This window comes from Macaca fascicularis, chromosome X (assembly GCF_037993035.2).
Source record: "Macaca fascicularis isolate 582-1 chromosome X, T2T-MFA8v1.1".
Taxonomy (NCBI): Eukaryota; Metazoa; Chordata; class Mammalia; order Primates; family Cercopithecidae; genus Macaca; species Macaca fascicularis.
The window spans coordinates 41696577-41709551 of record NC_088395.1 but is presented as its reverse complement, the minus strand read 5'-3'; the positions used below and the strand labels follow the sequence as shown (position 1 = coordinate 41709551).

At 38.5% G+C, this 12975-nt stretch overlaps 2 protein-coding genes across 33 annotated transcripts in view; one reads left to right on the top strand and one right to left on the bottom strand.

The window, feature by feature from the left end:
• CASK (calcium/calmodulin dependent serine protein kinase) overlaps positions 1 to 12975 on the top strand; it is a 413308-nt gene that overhangs the window by 234540 nt on the left and 165793 nt on the right. The window lies entirely within an intron of this gene.
• Positions 401 to 10443, bottom strand: GPR34 (G protein-coupled receptor 34). Of its 8 annotated transcripts, none has more exons than XM_015443342.4 (4): positions 10340 to 10443; positions 9590 to 9682; positions 8175 to 8262; positions 401 to 3202 (listed from the first exon to the last, which is right to left on the bottom strand). In XM_015443342.4, exon 4 carries the CDS (start codon positions 3121 to 3123, stop codon positions 1978 to 1980), a length of 1146 nt encoding a protein of 381 aa, XP_015298828.1. In that variant the 5' UTR covers positions 3124 to 3202; positions 8175 to 8262; positions 9590 to 9682; positions 10340 to 10443; the 3' UTR covers positions 401 to 1977. The 8 variants fall into 8 exon arrangements, 7 of the variants coding, with proteins under 7 accessions (XP_015298828.1, XP_005593388.1, XP_045239327.1 ...); XM_005593331.5 differs by having other exon boundaries at positions 401 to 3129; XM_045383392.3 differs by having other exon boundaries at positions 9590 to 9679.

Sequence of the window (12975 nt, the reverse complement as noted above, 5' to 3'; positions counted from 1 at the left end):
TTGTTCTAAGAGGCTTTTACATATTCAGTCAATAACATTCAGGTTCTGTGTATGACCAAAGAACTGGACAAATGTTGGCCAAACTTTCAAGAATGTTTGCCTAATGACACCCCCTAGATTGCAACTGTATGGTGTTCTATACAGCTATATTCAAATGGACCAGGATAAAAGCTAATTACACCCAACTTTTTTTCTTGTAAGCACTCCTTCCTTCCCTTTCTCCCTATCTTATTCATCTGTTCATTCTTGTTAATTATTCAACAAATGTATATTGATCTCCTATAGCCAAGAAATGTACTAAGCTCCAGGGAGGCAATGACAAACAAGACTAAGACCCCTTTCTTTTAGAGCTTACTGTCCTGTTATTTTTTAATGTGCATGAAAATTGCAGAGTTTGCTCTTTTTAATTCTAATTTACAGATTTTATTGTTGTAAAGTATTTCAAATACCCAGGAATTTACCAAAAATAATATAATCACGTACCTGCTACCTAGATTTCAGACATTAACATTTTGCCATATTTGCTTCAAATTTCTCCAGATATAACCATTAACTTGAAGTTGGTATATATCTTGTATATATTACCATACATATTTTGTATCTTTATTGTATATGTATTGATCCATAAGAATGTGGTATTGTTTTCTACCAGGCGTGGTGGCTCACGCTGGTAGTCCCAGCACTTTGGGAGGCTGAGGCGAGTGGATCACCCTGAGGTCAGGAGTTCGATACCAGCCTGGCCAACATGATGAAACCCCGTCTCTACTAAAAATACAAAAAATTAGCCGGGCGTGGTGGCGGGCACCTGTAGTCCCAGCTACTCAGGGGGCTGAGACAGGAGAATTGCTTGAACCTGGGAGGTGGAGGTTGTAGTGAGCCAAGATCGCGCCACTGCACTCCAGCCTGGGCAGTAAGAGCAAAACTCTGTCTCAAAAAAAAAAAAAAAAAAAAAAAAGAATGTGGTATTGTTTTATGTTTTTATATTTTACGTAAATGATTTCATGCAGTACATACCCTTTTGCAATTTTGCGGGGTTTTTTTACTCAACATTATATATGAGATATACTCGTGTTGATGCATGTGAATGTAGTTCATTTCATTGCAGTGCTATATCATATTCCATTTTGTAAGTAAACCAGTTCACTTCTCCATGCCTTTGCTGATATATACTTATTTCCAATTGTTTCATATTATGAATGGTAGTTCACTGAGCATCATTACATGTTTCTTGTGTACATATCTGAGTGATTCTGTAAGATGTATACCTTGTAGATGACTTGCTGGATCACAGAATAGGCATGTTCAATGTTACTGTATCAAAGTGTGTCTGAAATGACCCTATTGTTTATAAACCTGTTTTAAGTAAGGTGTGGTTTTAAGACCTATTGCTAGGCTTTTGAATCGTTAGCTTATCTGTTAATTTTTACTGTACAGTATTTAAATTCTTTCCCTTTTTATCTAAGCAGTGATAGATAGTGGGTGATCTCATTTTTTAATTAGGATTTTATTATCTTCTCATCTATTATAGAGATTTAGGCATAAATGAACACAGTGGCAAATTATACAAGATTTTAAAATGATAAGTGAACATATATTTTCTGACACATTGTCAGTTCCCAAATCATTTACTTTTAAACACACTTTAAATTAGTATCAAGTGCTTGATTTTAATAACTACTTTAGTGACATGAGAAACGATGGCACTTTAATTATTTTGCTGTTAAAGTCATAAATTTCACTAACTTCATAATCTATGTTAAGAGTATTAGCTTAAAAATGTATTTTGAAAAGATTTTACATAGAGATTTAAAAGATAGTACCTTGAAATGGTTTACAGTTAAGCAAATGAAATATCACAGTTACAAGCACAGCTTTGAGATCTGACTTTTGTAAATGCTAGAACTTTGTTTCCTAATTTTTTTAGTTCTTCAAAGAATTAAGAGGCTGTATTATATAATTCATTTTAGTATGTTTACCTCAGGTACTTTTAGAACTAGAGTGTATTTTTGCTGCCACAGATGTATCATGCAGGGAGTATCCTGGTTTAAATTCTGAAGTGCTTTCACTCCTACTTGGTTCACCTTGAAATCGTCTAAAAAGAAGTTGGCACATTATTTTGCGAATGTTACTGGACATCAGGAAATACATGACTGGATCTAAGCAACTATTGAAAGATGAGAGAACCAGCATGATCTCATTGGTTTTGTGAACAATTTCTTTCCAGTAGCAAGACGATACATTTAGCTGTGAAGAAATGTAGATGAATCGAAAGGCATGATAGGGAACAAAACATATAGTAAAAATGATAAGTACAATAAAGGAGTTCCGGGCTGTAGTGGCATATTTACCAGAATTAGGAAATTTTGACCTCCTTTTAGAAATCCTCAATAGATTCTTCCCAATCTTAATATATGAAAGGATTATTAGTAAGAAAATTAGCCAGAACATTACCACAAGAATGAAGTTAAAAATTGCTTCTCCTTTTGCATTATGCTTATCTCTATAATGGAAACACATTGTGGAATTATGCCCCCCTTTCTTAAGTGTTAAAATAATCATAGTTAGGAATCCACCAAGAGCAAGCATCCATACTATACAACAGACATAAATACTTTGTTTGGTTGTTATTGCCTTCCGTTGCTGTATAGACCGATTAATTTTTATGTAGCGATCCAAACTGATGAATCCAAGCAAAATAATGCTAATGTACATGTTCATATAAAATAGTGTTCCCACAACCTTGCACAGAATCACACCTAGTGTCCACTTGTTTTGGTTAATGTGATACATTATTCGGAAAGGGAGGCAGAAGATGAGTAGGAGGTCTGCAATGACTACATTAAGTAGATAAATTTGAATGGAATTTCTTTTGCGGTGAATACCCAGAAATACATAGAGGGCGATTATGTTCCCAACCAGTCCCACAATGAAAATAACAGAGTAAGATGTTGTTAACACAGTAGATAGTAATTTTTCATCCATGGGACAGGTAGTAACATTTGGTGTTCCTGAGAAGTTTTGTGGCGGTTGGTCGCTATGACTGGTTATAAAGCGCATTCTGTGGGAGGAGTAAGGCCAGCTGCTGACTGAAGTTGTTGTCATTGTTATGGTGTGACTTCTCATTGTCTTCTGTGGAGATCAAAAAGTGAAAGTGCTAAATGACATATTCCTCATGTGTAGTTCTCATGTCTTCAGATTTTTCCTACAACAGAATGCCAAACATTGAGTCATTTGCTATTTTAATAATAGTTACTTTAACTAAAAGTATAAATAATAGGCTGGGCCTCCCAGCACACGCCTATGGTCCTAGCTACTCGGGATGCTACAGCAGGAGGATTGCTTGAATCCAGTAGTTCAAGGCTGTAGTGAGCTATAATTGTGCCACTGTACTCCAGCCTGGCAACAGAACAAGACCCCATCTCTTTAAAAAAAAAAAAAAAAAAAAAGACAGAGTAAGTAATAAATGATTTATTTTCAGACATTGTGAGAAACTTTACTTTTATCCTACTTCATCTAGTAACATTATTGTATCATTAAACAAGCAGCACATAGTGTGGTATCTCATAGAGTTTCATGCTCTAACCTTTCCTGTGGCTATGGCCTACATTCAAGGTCTGTTTCATGTATTATATTAAAACAACTCAATTTATGAAATCATCTTCTCTTAGGGAAGTTCTTATGGGAATAGAGATGCTAGTGAAGAGAAATGACAGCTCATATTTCTCTTTTTTCTTTTTTTTTGAGACGGAGTCTCGCTCTGTCACCCAGGCTGGAGTGCAGTGGCCAGATCTCAGCTTACTGCAAGCTCCGCCTCCCGGGTTTACGCCATTCTCCTGCCTCAGCCTCCCGAGTAGCCGGGACTACAGGCGCCCGCCACCGCGCCCGGCTAGTTTTTTGTATTTTTTAGTAGAGACGGGGTTTCACCGTGTTAGCCAGGCTGGTCTCGATCTCCTGACCTCGTGATCCGCCCGTCTCGGCCTCCCAAGGTGCTGGGATTACAGGCTTGAGCCACCGTGCCCGGCCGACAGCTCATATTTCTCAAAGATGAGCATCCGTTTCTCTAAAGGTATGTACAACCATAAGAGAGCTGGGCCCACTGCTGGCCCTGCCCAGCTTCAGAACCACTTCCTGCCTTGACTTTTTCCCTCGTATGTGGCATTCATTCATTTTGACATGTATTGCTACATGGCGTGTGACTTACTGTGGCGGTCTCATTCTATAAGTGGGAATAAAGAAGAGGATCCTAAATTTCTTTTCAGCCTGAGACCAAGGTAGGGATCTTAGGGCATGCAATTAACATAATAGACTAAGAGAACACAGCACCTGCAAGGTTACACAGACTCTTGTATCAGTGGACAGGAGAAAAAAGTAACCAAACAAAACCAAGTCAGCTGGCAGCTGCTGGTTAGCCACTCCTAACCTAGAAGCATAGAGTGATAACGTAGATGGGAAACAGCATGTGCAATCTAAGATTTTGAAAGTAACCTGACCAGCCGGGGGCGGTGGCTCAAGCCTGTAATCCCAGCACTTTGGGAGGCCGAGACGGGCGGATCACGAGGTCAGGAGATCGAGACCATCCTGACTAACACAGTGAAACCCCGTCTCTACTAAAAATACAAAAAACTAGCCGGGCGAGGTGGCGGGCGCCTGTAGTCCCAGCCACTCGGGAGGCTGAGGCAGGAGAATGGCGTAAACCCGGGAGGCGGAGCTTGCAGTGAGCTGAGATCCGTCCACTGCACTCCAGCCTGGGCGACAGAGTAAGACTCCGTCTCAAAAAAAAAAAAAAAAAAAAGAAAGAAAGTAACCTGACCAAAGCTTAAATGTGCCCTGGGTTCAATAATTTGAGACTTGCTAGAACCTTCGAAGAGATGGTGTTTGAATTCTACTTGTTTGTGGCAGCAGAGAATATTTGCAAAGCTACTTATTATTGGCCCAATGACTGCTGTGAAGAGCTTAGTCTGAGAGCTGGTCACAACAAGTAAAGAAAGCGTTTCTGGAGGTCTCATCACATTTCTCTCTTAGAGTGACTGCCCTATTTCTCTACAGCAGCCACTTAGCAGGGTTAACATAAAGATGCCCAGAGCAAGGTTTTCAAAATCAGACCCAACTAACTTGTGACCAAGGGCAAATAACTTAATCTTTTCTATGCCTTAGTTTTCTCATTTGTGAAAATGAAAAATGCATAAGAAGAACTTAATCCTGGCACATAGTGATTGCTTAATAAAAGTTAGCTTTAATAAACACCTCTTGATTAATCTCATTTTAGTAAATATCTCACACTTGGCTAAGTACTGTGTGGGAAAGGAAGGTGAATAAGACAGAGACCCTATTAGTAAACATTTTGGAGAGGTGGACATTCAAACCCTGACTGCTACCATGTAAAGTGGATTTGAATTACATAAATTAAGTCCCTGATTTGATCTTATACACAGAGAAAAATAGCCTTTCTTAAAGCTCTACCCATAATTTGATTAAAAACAAAGCATTTTTGTAGAGGGTAACATTAAGGTTTAAAATGTTGTAAAGTTGGGGAGCATTGATTCCACAGAAGAGGAACTGGCTGGTGAAGAGGAAGTTATGTAATCCCTGGTAAGAGCCTGTTTCCAGAATTCAGGAAGGTGGAGGGAGAAAGGAAGGGAGCGGGGAAGGACTGGGTCTAGTCTGTCATGTCTCAACTTCAGGAAGACAAATTTCAGAAAGTTTATAGAAAGATATAGGCGTGTTTCTTGTGATCTTAGATTCTGGTTTTTTTGTTTGTTTGATTTGATTTGTTTTGTTTTGTTTTGTTTTTGAGACAGAGTTTTGCTCTTGTCACCCAGGCTAGAGTGCAATGGCGCGATCTCAGCTCACTGCAACCTCTGCCTCCTGGGTTCAAGCGATTCTCCTGCCTCAGCCTCCCTAGTAGCTGGGATTACAGGCGCCCACCACCATGCCCGGCTAATTTTCGTATTTTTAGTAGAGATGGGGTTTCACCATGTTGGCCAGGCTGGTCTTGAACTCCTGACCTCAGGTGATCCTCCCGCTTTGGCCTCCCAAAGTGCTGGGATTACAGGTGTAAGCCACCATGCCCAGCCTGTGATCTAAGATTCTAAAAGGAAAGGGCAATCTAGAAAGAATGTCAGGCTGCCAAAAATGAAACTAATAATGCAACCTGCATTACCAGGAAATGGGTGTCTGTAGAGGGACCACCTATATTGTGTGGTTATCTAGGGAGCTCTCATAGGTTCAGGGAACTGAGGCACAGGAAGTGATGTGATTTTGAGAGCTCAAGTAGCTGAAATGACATGAAAACTCACCTGTAAGTAGTCATTTTGGATTTTTTTCTTCTCTCATGCTAGATTTTAAGTTCCATTAGGATTAAGAACCAAATCAATTTTGTTTGGCTCTCTGTACCTAATGCTTAGCACAATAAATAATACTAAATCAAAAAGGGAATTTATTAGAAATACATATGAAGCTCTACATGTGGATATTAAAAGCAGCTTTACAAGTACAGGAAGAGCTTTAGCTGCATTAACAAACACAATTGCAATTGCTCTATCAGTAGCGTAGTGTGGTGGCAACGAAAAACCCATCTTTTATTGAATTCCTAGATATGTGGTGTCTGAAATGAAAATTGTTACTACTAAACTGCTTCCATCCCAAGCTGGTAGGATCTCCCCTTTAATGTAGTGTTTGATCCACAGCAGTACACTTAGAAAAGGCCATGGACAAAATGGAGAGAAGAACTCAAATCATGTCATAGAAGCAAATTGAAGGAAATAGGCACTTTACCTTGAAGATGAGAATGCTTTACAAAGCCATAGAGAAAAGGGTTTCACTTTGTTATATGTGTCTTCGCAAAGCAAAACAAGAACCAATGATAGAAATTGCAGAGACAGATGTTGCCTCCTTTTAAGGAAATCATTTTTTTCTAATGAAATGATCTCTCTTGGGAGGCAATATAAGGATCTTACCACTGGAGATTTTTGAGACTACCACTAATTGGAGTCTTTGTAGAAGGGATTATCAGTGGTTCTCAATCCTGGCTACATATTAGAATCCTCTTGAGGGCTTTTTAAAGATACCAGTGCTTGGCTCCTTCCGCAGATACTCTGATTTAATTGGTCTGGAATGGGTTTCAGGCACTGGTTTCCTTTAAAAGCTCCTCAGGGGATTTTAATGTGCAGTCAGAATTGAACCCTTAAGCTAGATGGCCAAACCATTAACTAATATTTATGTAGTACTTTCTGTGTACCAGACATTGTGTTAAACCCATTTATGTTACTTCCTTTGCATAATCCTTGCAATACTCTGTGAGGTAGGTATCACAAAAGAGGTAACGAAAGATCAAGAGGTTGACCAGGTACAGTGGCTCACGCCTGTAATCCCAACACTTTGGGAGGCTGAGGCTGGAGGATCACTTAAGACCAAGAGTTCAAGACCAGCCTGCCAGCCAAGGCAACATAGCAAGAACCTGTCTCTAAAATAAAAAAAAAAAGGAAGAAAGAAAGAAAGTTCAAGAGGTTATGATCTTTACTCTTGGCCACACAACTCTTTTTTTTTTTTTTTAGATGGAGTCTCACTCTGTCACCCAGGCTGGAGTTCAAATGGCATGGTCTCAGCTCACTGCAACCTCCGCCTCCTGGGTTCAAGCAATTCTCCTGCCTCAGCCTCCCAAGTAGCTAGGACTACAGGCATGTGCCACCACACCCAGCTAATTTTTGTATTTTTAGTAGAGACGGAGTTTCACTGTGTTGGCCAGGCTGGTCTTGAACTCCTGACCTCATGATCCACCCGCCTCTGCCTCCTAAAGTGCTGGGATTACAGGCATGAGCCACCGCACCTGGCAAGCCACACAATTCTTAAATGACAGTGCCCAAGGTGGGACTCAGATCTGACTTTTAGAGCCCATGATGCTTTTCACCAAACCTCACTCCTTTTCACATAAGATCAGCATTTTCTTGATTAATATTGAGTTCTATCAGCAGTATTTTGGCATGATTCCTTTAACATACACTTTAACAATTTTAAGAACAGATTATGCCATCTGGCTTTACTTCTTTACAAAGGGTGTTAATCTTCTTATTTGCTATGTCCATTATTATAAGGAAGTAAATCTAGAGTTTACAGAATCACAAATCATTCATCAGAATGATTGCCACTACCCGCAGAGCATATCTTTTTAAACTTACTTCTAGACCCGATAGCCATAATCAGGATGTCTCCAGAAAGCTGTTAGCACAAAGCACATATCCTGAAACCATTTGCCTCAGCTCTAATCTGCAAGTAAAATAAGTAATAGTTGGATGGTCTGTCAGTAAGCGTTTCTGGTTTTGCTTTAGTCTTCAGTTTAAAGAGAATGAAGCAAAGCCAATGCATTTGTTTACATTATAATAGTGGCCATCATTTACAAACATGTTTTAGACAGCTTGCATACAATTATTGATTCACAAATTGACAGCTGGGCACCATGGTTCATGCCTGTGATCCCAGCACTTTGGGAGGCTGAAGCAGGAGGATCACTTGAGTTCAAGAGTTCTAGACCAGCCTGGGCAAGATGGTGAAACCCTGTCTCTACAAAAAATATAAAAATTAGCTGGGTATGGTGACGTGTGCCTGTAGTCCCAGCTACTCCCAGCTACTCAAGAGCCTGAGGTGGGAGGATCGCTTGAGCCTGGGAAGCAGAGGTTGCAGTGATCCAAGATCACTCCACTGTGCTTCAGCCTGGGTGACAGAGTAAGACCTTGTCTCAAAAAAATAAGAAAAGAATATTAAAAAAAAAAAATTGGCTGGGCACAGTGGCTCATTCCTGTAATTCCAGCACTTTGGGAGGCCGAGGCAGGCAAATCACTGGAGGCCAGGAATTCAAGACCAGCCTGGCCAACATAGCGAAACCCCGCCTCTACTAACAATACCAAAAAAAAAAAAATTAGCAGGGCGTGGTGGCACGCACCTGTAGTCCCAGCTACTCCGCAGGCTAAGGCTGGAGAATTGCTTGAACCCGGGAGACAGAGCCTGCGGTGAGCTGTGCATGCCACTGCACTCTAGCCTGGGCAACAGAACGAGAGTCTGTCTCAAAAAAAAAATTTTTTTTTAATTAAAAATCACAATTAGATTCTGTTTTAAACTTGGTGACTGGTTTTTTTTTTCTCCTTTGAAGTTGGTTGGTACATTACAATGTCATTCACTATATAAGGCTATTTATTGATACTTTTAAATTTACTTGTTTGATATGTTAAGAATTGCTTGTGAAGATAAGAAACAAACCACTGTGTTTACATAGGGGATTAATTTCCCAGTGGACATTGCTTGTGACCCATGTGCTATATTGAAGTGGTCACAATAGTTTTGTAATAGTGGATAATGTTTTTTAAATGTTGTTACGTGGCAAATCCTATTCACAAGTTCAAAAACATAGTTTAGCGCATTGTACCCTCGCACCACCACCTACTCCTGCAGTTTTTTTTTCAACTGGCTCATGTAGGAGTACTGGACCCAGAGGGCAGGACCCAACAGATTCCACTGTGACTCCAGATGAGCAGAAGCTTTTAAAATGCAGTTTGGGTATGTTTGTGAAAATATCACATTGCTATGTTGAAATACATACCTATTTGGTAATAGTCGCAACCTTTCACCGTTTTTAGTTTGACTTGATAATGACTGAATCTATTCAGGGCATGCTTCAAAATTGCATTAACTGCTGTATACAAAATGAAAATTGAAAACATATTACTTTAGAAATAATACTATTAGTAATGTGTTAGGTTTTGTTACAAATTTAACTGTGTCCATAAAAAACACATTTTTAAAAATTATTATTTGAACTAAAGCATATTTTGCTTTCTCTCTTATCTAATATTCACCTTATTTACTTCTGAAACACCAAACTTAAATGTTATATGGTTTGGTAATACTATAAAGTAGTAATAATATAATAAAGAAAAGACAGTAATAGAAAATAGGGAGACAGCATAACTTAATAAAGTCAATAAGTTATAATATATAATACATTAGAAATAAAATGTATTGCATATGAAAATAACTTTTAATTCATGCAAGTAGATCTGCAAATCTTGATGGCAGTATCCAAATGCAGTATCAACAATGTGACTATATTGACAGTAGGAGCTTAAATACCTTGAATGTCTTAAAGTACTTAAAATAACTAAAAAGGCAGTCTCATTTGAAATCAAGGCAGAGGCGTCATTCAAGCAATTTACTCAGTAGTTCTAAAAGCAAAGAACTGCTGACATTACAGTAGCCTTATCACCATGAATCACGTTTCACTTTGAATGTTCAAATAATCAAATTTTAGCTGAAATAAAGGTTCATTTATAGAGCTGAAATCAATACTCACAGTTCAGGTTCGCCTGAAGTAAAAGTAGCTGAACCCTAAGCTTCCCTAGACACTGAGACTCGTCTTGGTTGTGTCAGCTGGGCTCTTCCATCCGGTCGTGGTGCAATTGGTTGGGGTTCTCTTCTTTTTTATGTTCACATGTGGTGGCAGGGTTTTTTTTTTCCCCTTCTTTTTTTTGTTTCTTTTTTCATTATGACAACTCTCAGATTCCTTTTGAAAATATTAAAAAGCCCTGCCACCATGGAACAACTTTAAGCTCAAGCAACACTGAACTTTAGGAAATTATTTATATCTTTTTTATAAATACCTTCCAACTTGATAACTGTGGAAAGTTTCCCTCCCCCACCCAAAATTTAAAAGCTATAAATTCTAAGCAGAAATATGTATTTTCTATTTTTTGTAAGAAATGATACATAATATGCTATATGGACTTTCAAAGCACAAGCACTGAATTTCTATTTCTTTTTGGATTTGTTTTAGAAATTAAGTTATTCAGATAAAGTGGCATTCCTTTATTGAATTATAATAACATTAGTGATGAATTATTTTACTCTTTTTTAAGTTTTACTTCATTTGTACATTATTTTAGCATATTTCCATGTATTCCTTTAAGACCTTTGCTAAAACAGTCTTGTGTTATTAGGACTAGATGAGATTTCTAATGGTGGTCTCCCCTTTTTATCACTATGATAAACTCTCCAAGCAAATTAAAACATCACCTGTATTTTAAGCAAAATAATGATGGGATTCTGCAGTTTTGGTTTTGATGCTAGTCCAAAATTTAACCACTATCTGTCCATCTATGTAACTGCTGGCCATGCAGTTTAGTGTTATTTCCCTTTTTTTGTTGCCATTTGAAATGAAGAAGAGTTAGTTTTCATTCTCCCCATAAGTGTTGTCCTGCGGCTTTGTTTACACTAAATATTTGACTCATTGGGCTGTATCTAACATTCTAATTATTTCTGGGTACACTCTTCTGAACATTATATTCTCCAGAGCTTTTTGTTTGTTGTAAATATGATATATGGGACAGGATATTTTTAAATTGCTAGAATAAAAATGTTTTGTAGCTCTTACTTCCCCTCAGAACCTCTGAGAAGGAAGGTGGTTACTGTATTGGTCTGGCAGGATTTTCTTTTATTGTGGTACAATATGTAACATTAGATTTACCATCTTAACCTTTTTTTTTTTTTGAGACGGAGTTTCGCTCTTGTCGCCCAGGCTGGAGTACAGTGGCACGATCTCAGCTCACTGCAACCTCTGCCTCCTAGGTTCCAGCTATTCTTCTGCCTCAGCCTCCTGAGTAGCTGGGATTACAGACATGCACCACCATCCCTGGCTAATTTTTGTATTTTTAATAGAGACGGGGTTTTGCCATGTTGGTCAGGCTAGTCTCGAACTCCTGACCTCAAATGATCCACCCACATCAGCCTCCCAAAGTGCTGTGATTACAGGCATGAGCCATCGTGCCCAGCCCCATCTTAACCATTTTTAAGTGTACAATTCAATAGTGTTAAGTATATTCACATTGTTGTGCAACAGTTTCTAGAAGTTTTTCGTCTTGCACAACTAAAACCCTTTGCCACTAAACTATTTCTCTCCTCTTCCACTGCCCTTACAATCATGATTTGTGTTTCATTGATTTTGACTATTTTGGATACTTCATATGAGTGGAATCACACAGTATTTGTCCTTTTGTGACAGGTTTATTTCACTTAGTGTCATATCCTCGAGGTTCATCTGTGTTGCAGCATGTTACAGGATTTCCTTCTTTTATCAAACTGCATTATATTCCACTGTATATGCACCACATTTTCCTTATGCATTCATCTGTTGATGGAGTTTTTGGTTGCTTCCACCTCTTGACTAATGTGAATAATGCTGCAGTGAGCATGAGTATGCATATATCTCTTCAAGATCCTATCAGGAATTTTTTAATGACTAAATAGGCATTTACCTATGTGCATTCTATTTCATATAATCTAGTATGAATATGTTTTTTTCTATATTATTTTCCTACACCTAAGCCAACCCTTTTCAAAATACTAATTGTTTTAATCTTCAGTTTCCTCATATTGTGACCACATTTTCTCCTCAATGTGAGTCAACACAGCTACCACCAGATTTGAGTATAATCTTTTTCTAGCTATTTCTTTATATATGCTTTTTCCTGTTCATTCTGGATTTTCTGGTTTGTCTCTGTGTTCTTAGCTCATTTTCTATATGTCCTTTTCCCTTCACACTTCCTCTTTCTCGTGTTGAGATTGTAAGGTATTTATTTATATAAAGATAGAAGTAGAAAAGAATAAATGTATACGCTTGTTTGGTGCCATCTATTACTGATATCACCGTTCTCTTTAAATCCCAACCCCGGTTAAATTCAGCTCACCACCTACTCCAGGCCTGAACCTTGCCATCTAAAATGAAGACTGCTGGATACAAACATTCAATGATGCTGATTGGTCTTGCTTCAAATTCATGACTACAAACCTCAAGTGGGCCCCTGGGCTGCCAACAATCCTGGTATATTTCCTTAGTCCAGTGGTTCTCAAAACAGGTCCCAAACGAGTTGCATCAACATCACTCAGAAGCTTGTTAGAAATGTATGTTCTTAGCTGGGCATGGTGGCGCACGCC

Bases quoted from the DNA above. Each gene is read 5' to 3' on its own strand.
- GPR34 (XM_015443342.4), bottom strand. From the start codon at position 3,123: ATGAGAAGTCACACCATAACAATGACAACAACTTCAGTCAGCAGCTGG.